This window comes from Narcine bancroftii, chromosome 14, assembly GCF_036971445.1.
Source record: "Narcine bancroftii isolate sNarBan1 chromosome 14, sNarBan1.hap1, whole genome shotgun sequence".
NCBI lineage: Eukaryota > Metazoa > Chordata > Chondrichthyes > Torpediniformes > Narcinidae > Narcine > Narcine bancroftii.
In genome coordinates, this window is record NC_091482.1 from 1,715,748 (window position 1) to 1,728,666 (window position 12,919).

Sequence of the window (12,919 nt, forward strand, 5' to 3'; positions counted from 1 at the left end):
TTCTATGATTCTATATGTGGGAAGTAAAGGGTAATCAATATTTTGGGCCCAAGTCCTGCTTCAAGTATGAGCCAAAACAGGCAGGCGGATGAATAAAATGATGAGGGAAGGGGGAAGGGGGAGGAGCACAGGGCAACAAAGAAGTGGATACAGGGCTGGGAAAGGTTTGCATTTGCCCACCTGAAACCATTCCAGAAAGGTGGCCAAGTCCATGGGCCAGTCTGCATGATCAGTCCTGGCTAAATGCAGGAAGGCAAGAAAATAATAACAGGGTTGGGGAGCATTGACGTGGCCTTGTACATGGGGAAATCACGGCTGATTAATGGATCGTTTAGAAAAGTGTGAGTAGCAGGTAGCCTGGGAGGCTGTGCATTTAGAGCAAGATCTCCTATGATTCTGTACCCCACAAGATATTCTAAAACAAGGTTAAAGTGACTGGTTTGGGGCATTAAATACCCCTGTGGACTGACAACTGATTGACAGATGGAAAACAGAACAAGTCATTTTTGGGTCAGAAAGCAATGACAGTTGAGTTGCTCCAGAGATCAGCCCTGGGCCCCTGCTGTTCACAACCCCCTCACCAAGTCACTGGCATAGTATAGTAATACTGCCAATACAAAACAAGACATTGACTGGCTTGGGGAACAGGCTCAGATGCATGTAGCAGATGCAACGATGCAGAAAGAGGAAAGGTCATCGACTCGAGAGGAAAGTGTTGAGAGGCGGAGATTTAAAGCAAAGAGAGGTGCTGGTGCTCAGAGGGTCCTTGCACACAAACCACTGGAAGTTATTCTTGAGGCAAATGGGATATCAGCCATCATCGTGAGGAATGGAGTATAGGTGCCCTGGAGTAATGTGTGGAGGTGAAGAACACAAAATAGTGGAGAAACTCAGGTCAGGCAGCATCCACGGAAGGCAAAGGATCGCCTATGTTTTAAGCCCTATCCCCTCCAGCATCAGCCCCTTATTTACATCACGTGATGACCTCTAGCTCCTTGGGAAGGTGGGTTTGACCCACGTAGATAAGTTAAGTAGAACAGGAGCTGAGAAGATCTCACCAACACTTTAGAGCTGAATGGTGGTCACAGGGATGATGTTTCCCCTGGCTGGGTCATCGAGAACTGGGTCTTACTTTCAAAAATAAGGGATTGTCATTCAGGGCTGAGACAAGAAGAAATATCTTTTTCAATTATAAATTATTAAATTTTAATTTTAGCACAACTCTGTTCCAGCGCCAGCGATCGGGACCAGTGTTCGAATCCAGCGCTGACTATAAGGAGTTTGTACATTCTCTCTGTGTCTGCGTGGGTTTTCCCCGAGGGCTTCAGTTTCTTCCCACTGTTCAAAACTTACTAGGGTTATAGGTTAATGGAGAGTAAATTGGGTAGCACAGGCTCATGGGCCAGAATAACATGTTACCTGTATGTCGACATTTAAATTTACATACAGCGCGGTAACAGGCCCTTTCGGCCCATGAGCCCGTGCCACCCAATTAACATACAACCGCCAGTATGTTTTTTGAACGGTGGGAGGAAACCTAAGAGTCTCATACCTCAGACTATCTGCTGAGTGACAGACAAATGCAGGACAGCTGGTGGCAAGGAGGGGAGCAGAGGAAGAGGCCATCCTCGCACCACCCATCCTGGGGAAAGATCCCAGAATGAGGAGTTTCTGCCCCCATCAAACATTAAAATCCCAAATCAGGCCTTTGCACAGAGCTCACCCTGCCCAATATACATAGCATGGCAAAGTGGACGGGGGGGGGCGGGGGGGGGAGGGGGGTGGTGCGGTGGGTCAGTTCTATAAACCCCCCTCTACCAGGAGCACCCCTCCATTGGAGGGGAAATCTATTTTGAGCTTTGGACCGAGGAGAAGCAGCAGGAGCCGTCTGTAGAAATTTGAGTGCTTTGTGATAAATTGTGGTAAATTGGATCAGAAAGTTTGCAGATGACACTAAGATTGGGGGCGTTGTGGACAATGAGGAAGATTTTCAAAGGGATCTGGACCAGCTGGAAAAATGGGCTGAAAAATGGCAGATGGAATTTAATGCAGACAAGTGTGAGGTGATGCATTTTGGAAGGACAAACCAAGAAAGGACGTACACAGTGAATAGTAGGGCACTGAGGAGTGGGGTAGAACAGAGGGACCTGGGAATATGATGCATAATTCCCCGAAAATGGCATCACAGGTAGACAGGATTTTAAAGAGAGCTTTTGGCATATTGGACTATATAAATCAAAGTGTTGACTACAGGAATTGGGATGTTATGGTAAAGTTGCACAAGACATCGGCGAGGCCAAATTGGGAGAATTGTGTGCAGTTTTGGTTATCTAACTATGGGAAAGATATCAATAAGATAGAAAAAGTGCAGAGAAGATGACCACTGTCTGCAGAAGACTTCATGAACAGAAATACAGAGGCTACACTGCAAGATACCTGCCTCCTGAAGAGCGTTTCATCTGTCAGACATACGTCTGGGGATTTTTCTTCATTATGATGAGAATTACTCGGACTTCAGGAACTGAGTTACAGGGAAAGGTTAAACAGGTTAGGACTTTATTCCCTGGAGCGTAGAAGAACAAGGGGAGATTTGATAAGAGATATTTAAAATTATGAGGGGAATAGACAGAGTAATTTTCCCCACTGAGGGTAGGTGAGATGCAAACCAGAGGACACAAGTTAAGGGGGAACTTCTTCCCACAGAGAGTGGTGGGGGTGTGGAACGAGCTGCCAGTTGAAGTGGTGAATGTGAACTCAATTTTAACATTTAAGAAGAATTTGGACAGGTCCATTGATGGGAGGGATACGGAGGACAGATCAGTGGGACTAGACAGAATAATTTGGCACAGACTAGAAGGCCCTGTTTTCTATTTTGTAATGACTTATGGTTCTATCCAAATATATTCCATCTACCTCTTCCTCAAAAAATTCAAATAAATAGAAGCCACGTGGACTCTGCTCAATTGGAGTATGACTTCTCTCAACTGTTGATGCTAAAATCTTTCCAATAAAAGACAGGAGTAACCTGCCCAGAATCACATCTGATTGGCTGAGGAACTACAACCACAGAGTGGGGATAAGGGGTCATTTTCAGGTTGGCAACCTGCTACCATTGCAGCCAGATTTGATACAAGAACCAGTGGGAAAATAAACCACTATTGACATGGAGGAAGACAGCAGTGCTCAGGGACATGGGGTTCCCTATGCACTGAGTAAAACACCTCCCACACCTCCATTTTGTTTGGAATGCTTGCCGACATTTCGCTCATACCTTGATGAGGGGCTCAAGCCCGAAATGTCGGTTATGTACTCTCTAATATAAAGTACACGGTTTGATCTGCTGGGATTCTCCAACATTGTGGGGTTTTTTTTCCAAAACAAGCACCCACGTGTGCCAGGCATGCGGAAGGTGAAAGTGGAAACTCCACGAGGTCAGGCTGCAGCTGTGGAGGTAGCGGGATGGGGGACATTTCGGGTCAGGACCATGCCTCAGGAAGGAGGGTGGTCATCCATCAGGTGAGATATTAATCTGCAGCTTCACCTGTTGGCAGTAGCTCCCCAAAGCTGTTTGGAGCCCAGGCTGGTATGTCCTGGCAACACTCAGCCCTGGGGCACACACACTCTGTACCCAGTGCAGTGTACCAATGGCTGGCTGCTTTTCCAGCACCTGGGTCAGTAAAAGACCTCCCTCCCACTGTAGCACTGCAGACACATTTGACCCACATTATAATGAAACTGCAGAGTCTGCAGAAATGTCTGGAAGTCATGATTTATAAGGAGATGGCCGAGATCACGCAGTATCATGCCCTCTCTCCCCAGAGATTTTCTCGAGATCTCAGCTGCATCATGAGCCATCTCAGTCAAGGTGACCCGAGGTTTGCAGTCAGGAGCCCAGAGGGCAGTGGGCAATGGAGCAGAAACTGCAGGCAGCGCGATCCTCGGGGTCAGATCCCAAGGTCAGCCCATGGTGCTGCAGATGAGAGACACTGGTCAGAGCGGAGAACTGTGACATTGTTTCTCTGGGCTAGAGGTGGCGAGGGGAGAGTAAACACTGTGTGTAACTCAAAGCTCTGACGTTCGCCCAGGCTTCTGTGATCCTTGGGGATTAACTGTTAATGTCCTGATGTACAAATCAGCATGTCGTAGAGCACAAAACTAAGCAGTTGAAATGGGAGATCAGTGGAAAGGGTTTAGTGGGGGATACGTGTCTCTGAACACGTTGGAGCGGAGTGCCTGCATTTTCAATCCACCATGTCTTTGAAATCTGCGCTGACTTTCCCTTTGTGAGGAGCTCATTAATGCGCGGATCCTCCTGCGGTTCCACCAGCTACAGCGTTCATGGATGGGCAATAATGCCAGAAGCTACAGGACCCGGGTCTGGAAGGTCACCGTGAAGTTCGCACTCCACTGAGCATTTCAGCACTTATCGTGGAGTTATCACCTTAACATGCACACACAGCCATCACCCCAGCCAGGTCAGCAGGTGAAGTTCATCGTTAGGAAAGTGAGCACCAAGAATGCAACTACACCATGCAGGAGGGGGATGGTGGCCAACAGTGCCCCAGATCTGGGGCCTGGGGGAGGGAGGGAGACTATCATGCACAATGCATCTGGGCACATGTAGAAAGGTTGTTGCCCACGGTGGGAGAAACCAGTCAACGTCCACTCACTACCAGGGACAGGAAGGCAGTCAAACTAGCTCATAGGGCAATCATTCCACATCCCGAGACAGGATGAGGACACAATAAGAGCAGATTAGCAGTGAAGCTGAGCAGATCAAAACAGCTTCAATCCAACAGGGTTCCTGTCTCGATATCAAGATAAGGCAGCTTCATGAAATTGGATCCATTCCTCTACTGCTGGAGTTGTTCAGCAAGTGTGCCAGGACACACACTGTCCACTACAACATCTGTGCAGAGACCAGCTCTGCTCATCTTTAAACCAAGCACTCAGGGGATTAAGGCTAATCCACACAGATCCTCAGCTAGTCCACTGAACAGCTCTGGTATCGGTAGTATGAAAAACATTCTCAGCATAGAGCATCAGAGAGCTAAGAACCTTTAGCTGTGGCCTTTGACCTCTGGGAGACAGGCAGCTGAACACTGACAGGAAAAAGCAAGTCCTAGTTTGCACTCTCCTCCTTACTCTCCTTTATCCAATCTCCCATAGATTGAAACTCAAAAGTCTGCAGACGCTGTGATTGTAGTCAAGAACTGGAGGAACTCAGCCAGTCTCACAGTGCCCAAAGGAGACAAGACATTTCAGGCCTGGGCCTTTCCTCAATTCTATGGGGGGGATTGAATCTGTTCCCTTAATCTGCAAGGGGGTGTGGAAGTGAAGTGGCTGGACATTGGGAGGTATAAAGGCAGTGGGCAGAAATATAGAGATCCAGAGCAGGCAGATGGCCAAAATGAGATATCCAAGTGGAGGAAACAAAGCAGGAGAAGTGCTGAGAGAGAGGTGGAGGATCCTTGATGAAGTATGAACATAGAACACAACACAGTACAGGCCCCATACATTCCTTCAACCCCAGAACCCTCTATTTTCCTTCCATGTCTCTAAGAATCTCTTAAATGCCTCTACCACCATCCCTGGCAAGGCATTCCAGGCACCCACAACTCTCTGTCTAAAAAAAACTACCCCTGATGTCTCCCCTAAAATTTCCTCCCCTCACCTTGTACACACGTCCTCTGGTGTTTGCTGATCCTACCCTGGGAAACAGGTGCTGGCCGTCCACCCTATCTATGCCTCTCAGAATCTTGTAAACTTCTATTAAGTCTCTTCTCATCCTTCTTCACTCCAAAGAGAAAAGTCCCAGCTCCGCTAACCTTGCTTCATAAGACTTGTTTCCCAATCCAGGCAACATCCTGGTAAATCTCTGCACCCTCTCCACAGCTTCCACATCCTTCCTGTAATGAGGTGACCAGAACTGAACACAATACTCTAAGTGAGAGTCCACTCATCAGAGATTTGTAGAACTGTAACATGATCTCTCGACTCTTAAACTCAATCCCCCTATTAATGAAGCCCAGCATCCCATAGGCCTTAACTATCTTAACTGTGCGGCGACCTTGAGGGATGTATGGATTTGGACCCCAAGGTCCCTCTGTTCATCCACACTCTTAAGTAACTGACCATTAACCCTGTACTCAGCCTTCTGGTTTTTCCTTCCAAAATGCATCACCTCGCATTTATCCAGATTGAACTCCATTTGCTACTTCTCTGCCCAACTCTGCAACTTGTCTATATCCTCTTGTAATCTTTGACAACCTTCAGCTCCATCCACAACTCCTCCAACCTTCGTATCATCCATAAACTTACTGACCCATCCTTCCGCCTCTTCATCCAGATCATTTATAAAAATCACAAAGGGCAGGGCCCCCAGAGCAGATCCCTGCGGAACTCCACTAGTCACCGACCTCCAGCATGTTCTGTCTACTACTATTCTCTGCTTTCTACATGCAAACCAATTCTGAATCCACACAGCCAAGGTTCCAGGGGCTTCCTGAATGAGTCTCTCATGGGGGACCTTGTCAAATGCCTAACTAAAATCCATGTAGACAAAATCTACCGCGCTACCCTCATCAATTTCTTTAGTTACCTCCTCAAAAAACTCAATTAGACTCATGAGGCACAACCTTCTCTTCATGAAGCCATGCTGAGTAGACTATACTTCTCCAAATGCTCATAGACCTTATCCTTAAGAATCCTGTCTATTAATTTGACGCAAGACTCACTGGTCCAGAATTCCCAGGGATTTGCCCTATTACCTTTTTTAAACAAGGGAACCACTTGGTATGTTTAGAGACTAAATTATTTCCTTATTCCAGTATAATCTCTCCTGTCTATCTGGAAGGAATCCACATTAACATCTGCCAAGGATAAAGCAAAAATGCTGGCGACAGGAGGTCTGGCCCTGGATTCAGCCTTTCATCCACACCATCACTCTCTTCCCTTCATCCATGACTTCTCCCACCTGCCAAGGACCCAGACATCCTTTCCAGGTAAAGCAGTGATTCACCTGCACCTCTTTACTCCATTCAATGGTTACTGGAGGACCCAAAACGGTCAGGTGCTCACTGTGCTGAGCACCTCTGCTCAGTTCACAAGGGTCACAAGTCACATCCAGTGTCTGTGAACTATGGCATCCTTCCATCAAAGCTCAGTTAGGAACAGCATCTCATCTTCCAATCAACCCATTTCATCAATACAGCGTCAGATTCCCAGCCTCTCCAGTTCATGTCAGAATGTATCACTTCACAGATGCCATCCAACAAGCTGAATATTTCCAGCATTGTCCCTTTTAGTGATCACTGAAATGCTGGAGGATCTCAGCAGGTCTCACAGCATCCATAGGAGATGAAGATGCATAACCAGCGAGGGACTCGGCTCCGAAATGTCGGTAATATTATCTCTCTCCTAAGGACACTGCGAGACCAGCGAAGCTCCTCCAGCATTTCTGTGTTTTCACTACAATCACAGTGTCTGCAGACTTTCAGGTTTCACCTCTTGTCCCTTTCATTTCAGGTTTGATGTCTTCTCAATCTCAATTCCAGCCCTGTTTATCTCTCTCCCTGCATGGTTAATACTTCTCTTCCATTAACACCTCAAAATGGATTAGCTATGATTAATGAGCCTTCCCATCCCATCTGCCTTCACAATTCACAAACTCCATCTCTGCTCCATTTGATCTTTCCTGGAGAATTTGAAACCTGCTTTATTTCTAACTTTCCACACGTGATGTCACCGGGGTAAAACACACAAGTCTGCAGACACTGTGATTGAAGTCAAATAAATCCTGGAGAAACTCAGGAGGTCAAAAAGTGTCCTTTATGTGCCAAAGATAGAGATGCATCACCAACATTTTGGGCTTGAGCCCTGAGAACACAGTATAATATCGGCTCTTCAGCCCTTGATGTTAACTCATGAATTCCTTCAAAAATTAAAGTACAAAACCCTCCCTACCCTGTTTTCCTTCCATCCATGTGCCTGTCTAAGAGTTTCTTAAATGCTCCCTAATGTTTCAGCTTCCACCACCACCTATCACAAGACATCCCAGGCACCCACAATTCTGTGTGTAAAAAAAAAATTATCCCTGATGTCTCCCCTAAACTTCCCTCCCTTCACTTTGTACACATGTCCTCTGGTATTTGCTATTCACATCCTGGGGATAAAGGTGCTGGTTGCCCACCCTATCTATGTCTCTCAGAATCTCATAGACCTCTAGTAACCAAGGTATGAGCAAAATGTAGGCAGGTGCCTGGACCAAATATTCAGGGTCAACCCTGAAACATCAGTTATGAAGCTTTATCTTTGGTATAGAACCAGAATTTATTATCACGAACAAGCAGTGTTTTGTGACAGCATCAATAGTGCAAACATACATATTATAATCATCTTACAACATTTTACTATAAAAAAGTAAAAATAATAGTGGATGAAAGTAAGGCTGTGTCTTTAGTTCATTAATTATTCAGGAATCTGATGGCAGCGGGGAAGAAGCTGTCCTTGTGCCACTGAGTTCTCGTCTTCAGGCTCCTGTACATTTTCCTGATGGTAGCAGCGTGAAGAGGGTGGTGGATATCTGAGGACAGAGGTTGCCTTTTTAAGACACCACCTTGTAGATGTCCTTGATGGAGTGAAGTCTGGTGCCTGTGATGGCGCAGGCCAAGTTAACAATCCTCTGGAATTTATTATTGTCCTGAGAGTTGGCACCTCCATATCAGGCAGTGATGCAACCAGCCAGAATGCTCTCCACAGTCCACCTGTAGAAGTTTACGAGAGTCTTCGGTGACATCCTGAATCTCCTCAGGCACCTCATCAAGTATAGCCACTAGTGAGCCTTCTTTGTGATTATCTCAACATGGAGATGTTGACACCCAGGAATTTGAAGGTCTTGACCTGCTGGGTTTCTCCAGCATTTTTTTTTAAACTTGTGATGTCAAGGTTTCAATTTGATGATCCATCTCTCTCCACCAATGCTGCTGAACTTGAGTACTTTGAGCATTTTCTGTTTTAATTTGCCAATCTTTTCCTTTCTACAGACTTGCTGAAATTGCTGTAGTTTGCATCATGTTAGTTTGCCTCTTCTCTGAAGATCCTGATGTGCATGGTCTGAGATTGAGGCTGAGGGGGACAGTTCACTCAGGGAATTAACAAATGCTTTTGCCATAATCATGTGGCTTTAAACTGCTTTCTCAACCAGTCCGGCTACCGTTACAGATTGGTTTACCCCTCTTTCTCTTCACGTGCGTGTTCCCCATATCCGACCCTTTGGTTTGATGCCCTCCTCCAGAACTCCAGTTCAATAACTTTATCGGTGTGAAGTGTCGCCCTGAAGGTGTGCATCATCCCATCAACCTCTCTTCTTCTTTCTGAAGAAGGCAGAGTTTTGGTGAAGGTACTGGTCTGGTATCCAGAACCCACAACAGTAAATGGATAATATAAAGTCAAAGTTATTTAAATAATCCTTGAATTAACAAGGTCAATCCCGGTAATGGTGACTGCGTGCGCCATCTGACCGGGGTGAGATAGTCTTGGCTAAATGCCCATCCCATGATCTTATACGAACATTTGGGGATAGTGAGACAAATTTAGATGGAAGAGTAGACCAATGGGACATGGTGATGGGAGATAGAAGGAGTGTTGGAAACTCACTGGGATTCCAGTAGCCAATGTCCACTTCTACATTGGGTCACCCCCTACCCTTCATTTCTTGCTCTGCCCAACTTCATGCTTCCCCTCCTCCAATGATCCAGGATCATATCCACTCCTCTGGAGGGTGGGGGAGAGAGGGGGCGGTGACAAGAGCAGGAGAGAATAGACTGCATCCAATTCCACTTGGGGCAGGTGATGCTCAAAGACCCCAGACCCACTGCCTTCTGTTGACTCCCTTCAGTTAAGCTTGTTATTGAGTCAGAGGGCTAGGTGGGGGAGGTCGTGCAGATCCTGTTGCTTTTCTCAACCTTGTCCTATCAGGAAGAAGACTTGAGGCTGAAAGGCTGTTTCTTCCCCGCAGCCATAAGACTCATGGATGAACCCCCTACACGCTGCTTTCATGCTGCTCTTGCTTGGGGCTAAATTGATCTTCCTTTCCTTTATAACTCTACAATCTGCAATTGTGCTCTTGTGAACTTGAGAGGTAACTTGTTAGTCTGCTTGCAGAAGAACCCTTCTCACAGCACTTGGCATTCAGCTACAAACAAACCAAACAAATTTCAGGTGGTCCCAGCAAAAGATTGTAGACACCACCCAACACTTCTCACAGGTTGCATAGTGCCCGGAAAAGCGTTCCATGCCCCCAGTCCACAGGCCATCACAATAATTATCTGTTAGTCTGGATGAGCCCTTTGCCAACTCCGAGATTTGCTTCCTGTTTAATTCAAGCACAGAGCTCATGTTTAACATGACTCATTGGTGAGATCTTAACACAAGATTACAGGAATGTCTCAGTCTTCTCCCTTGAGCTCTCTCTGCACTAACCACCCCCCCCCCCCCCCACCTGTGTCCACAGATAGATAGTAAAACTCCAACAATCTGTGACCGAACTATCCAGATATCCTGATGTGGATGAGATCTGCCTCTCCAGGGGATATTTGCCATGCACCTTCCACTTACCAGGGCCCCAGATTGTGCTCTCACCAGGAAACTTACAACACCAAGTACCAACTAAAATAAAGTGAATTCAGTCATCTGTCCTCAGCTTCAACCATTACCAGGGCAAGGCCAAGTGTAAACTGGAATGAGATAGAAACACCAACATCAAATTTTCCAATTGTAGGTGATCCCAGTTCCATCCCTCCTTTATCTGCCTTTAGTCCTACTTTTCTCTTAAACCTTCACCTCTCCACCCCCTCCCCCCCATCTTGCCACTTTTTCTCAAATTATTTGGCCAGTATTCTCCCCTTTGAAGCCCATTATCCCACCCATTCTCACACAAACATCCCTCACCTCCACAGACTCCATCCGCACCTCCCACTCCCTGGGAAAGGCAACTGACACACTGAAGGACCCATTGAACCCCAGCACACTCTCTTCTCCCTCTTCCCATTGGGAGAAGGCCCAAAGCATGAACCAACAGGCAGTTTCTTCAGCAGGCTCCTAAATGAGCCCCGCCCACAACAGTACCCTCATTGTGGGGATTGCAAAGTTGGGGGAGGGGGAGGGGGGAGAAGGGAGAAGGAGGGGGAGAAGGGAGAAGGAGGGGGGAGGGGGGAGGGGAGGGGGGAGGGGGGAGGGGGGAGGGGAGGGGGGAGAGGAGGGGGGAGAGGAGGGGGGAGAGGAGGGGAGGAGGGGGGAGAGGAGGGGAGGAGGGGGGAGAGGAGGGGAGGAGGGGGGAGAGGAGGGGAGGAGGGGGGAGAGGAGGGGAGGAGGGGGGAGAGGAGGGGGGAGAGGAGGGAGGGGGAGGGGAGGGAGGGGGAGGGGAGGGAGGGGGAGGGGAACCCTCACCTGTCGAAGACTTCTGAGGAGCCGAGCGGCCTCCTGCTGATTGCCCTGCTTGGCCAGGCTCACCATGTCGTGGATGAGGCCGACCCTCCTCTGGTAGGGGGCTGGGGGCCCGACTTTCCCACGCCCGTCCTCAGCCAGTCCAGGGGACGGCGGGTCGCCTCTGTTCCTCCTGCCATCCAGACCGTGGTGCGGGGCCTCAGCCGAGCCTCCCCGCTGCCTCCCCTTCGTCTGCTTCCCTCCCATGGCCGGAGTGGCGGCCGCACACGGTGGCACAGCCCCCACACCGGGGGCAGGGAGCAGCCCCGGGACCCTGCAGCCTCAGCCCCTCGACACACACCATCCATCCGCCACCCGGGCCGCCCCTGCCCCGACAGGAGGCATGGAGGGGGGAGACCGCTCGGCCCGAACACCCGCTCCTAACTCTGTCAGCGCGATCCAGCTACGTGCGCGGGCGAGGGGTCCCAGGCTCGGGCGAGAGATCCCGTACAGGACGAGGTCTCCGACGAAGGGTTCGGGTTCTGGCGAGGGTCTCTGGCCACTGGAACACTGGTTAAAGGCGAGCGGCCGCGTTCTGCAGCGATTTAAATTCGGCCACAACATAAACCCACCCACCCCCCTCCCCCTGTGCTCTGGGGCCGGGCGGGACTTGTACGTTAACCCTTTGTGAGCCAAGGACCTGGTGCCAGTTTTCCCCCATCCTCTCCCGGCAGGGACGTGGTGTGGGGGTCGGGAGGGACAGCCGGGAACGGGTTACAGAGAATGAACTACATGTGGTCAAGAACAGCCAACCCCTGCACAGGAGGATCCCATGATCAGTGTTGGGTCACGGCCGATAATCTGTGGGTCCTGGGTTAGTTTGGGTCTGGTCACGCTGGGGATCCCCTCACCCCGACCTGTCCTAAAAATCCTGACGGCAGAATCTTTCAATAGAAGGTAAAGTCTGTTTTGTGTTTCCTCCCAGATCCCACAGTGACTCTCCTTCAGTACTACCGGTCCCACAGGGTGACCCCCCCCGCCCCCCCGCCCCCTCTCAGTACTGCCCCTCCCACCATTGCCTCCTACAAAATGGGAGTTCTTGGATTTAGACTCAGTGATAATGAGCAACCAACAATCTCTTTCCAAATCAGGATGGTCTTGAACTGGGGGGGCCTGCAGGTGGTAATGTTCACCAATGTCTGGAATGCTCCTGGGTGACAATGGTTTGGTTTGGGAGGTGCAATCACAAAGAAGGCTCATCAGCGGCTATACTTCATGAGATGTTTGAGGAGACTCCAAAATTTCTACAGATGTACGTGGAGAGCATTCTGCCACCAACTCTCATCAGGACAAGAATAAACTCAAGAGGGTTGTTAACTTGACATCACAGGCACCAGACTTCACCCCATCGAGGACATCGACCACCCAGGCCCTGCCCTCTTCACACGGCTACCATCAGGAGCCTGAAGACAAAGAGAAACAGCTCCTCCCCCTC

The 12,919-nt window shown here is 48.8% G+C and overlaps 1 protein-coding gene across 2 annotated transcripts in view; it reads right to left on the minus strand.

Annotated features, from left to right (window-relative positions):
• Window positions 1-12,387, minus strand: part of lrrc75a (leucine rich repeat containing 75A) — a 31,917-nt gene extending 19,530 nt beyond the window's left edge. The window contains exon 1 of one of the 2 annotated variants that reach the window (XM_069911681.1): window positions 11,449-12,387. In XM_069911681.1, the coding sequence (XP_069767782.1) occupies window positions 11,449-11,691 (243 nt within the window). In that variant the 5' untranslated portion in view covers window positions 11,692-12,387. The remainder of the gene's footprint in view (window positions 1-11,448) is intronic. The other variant, XM_069911680.1, reaches the window with a different exon arrangement.
• Between the last annotated feature and the right edge of the window lie 532 nt (window positions 12,388-12,919).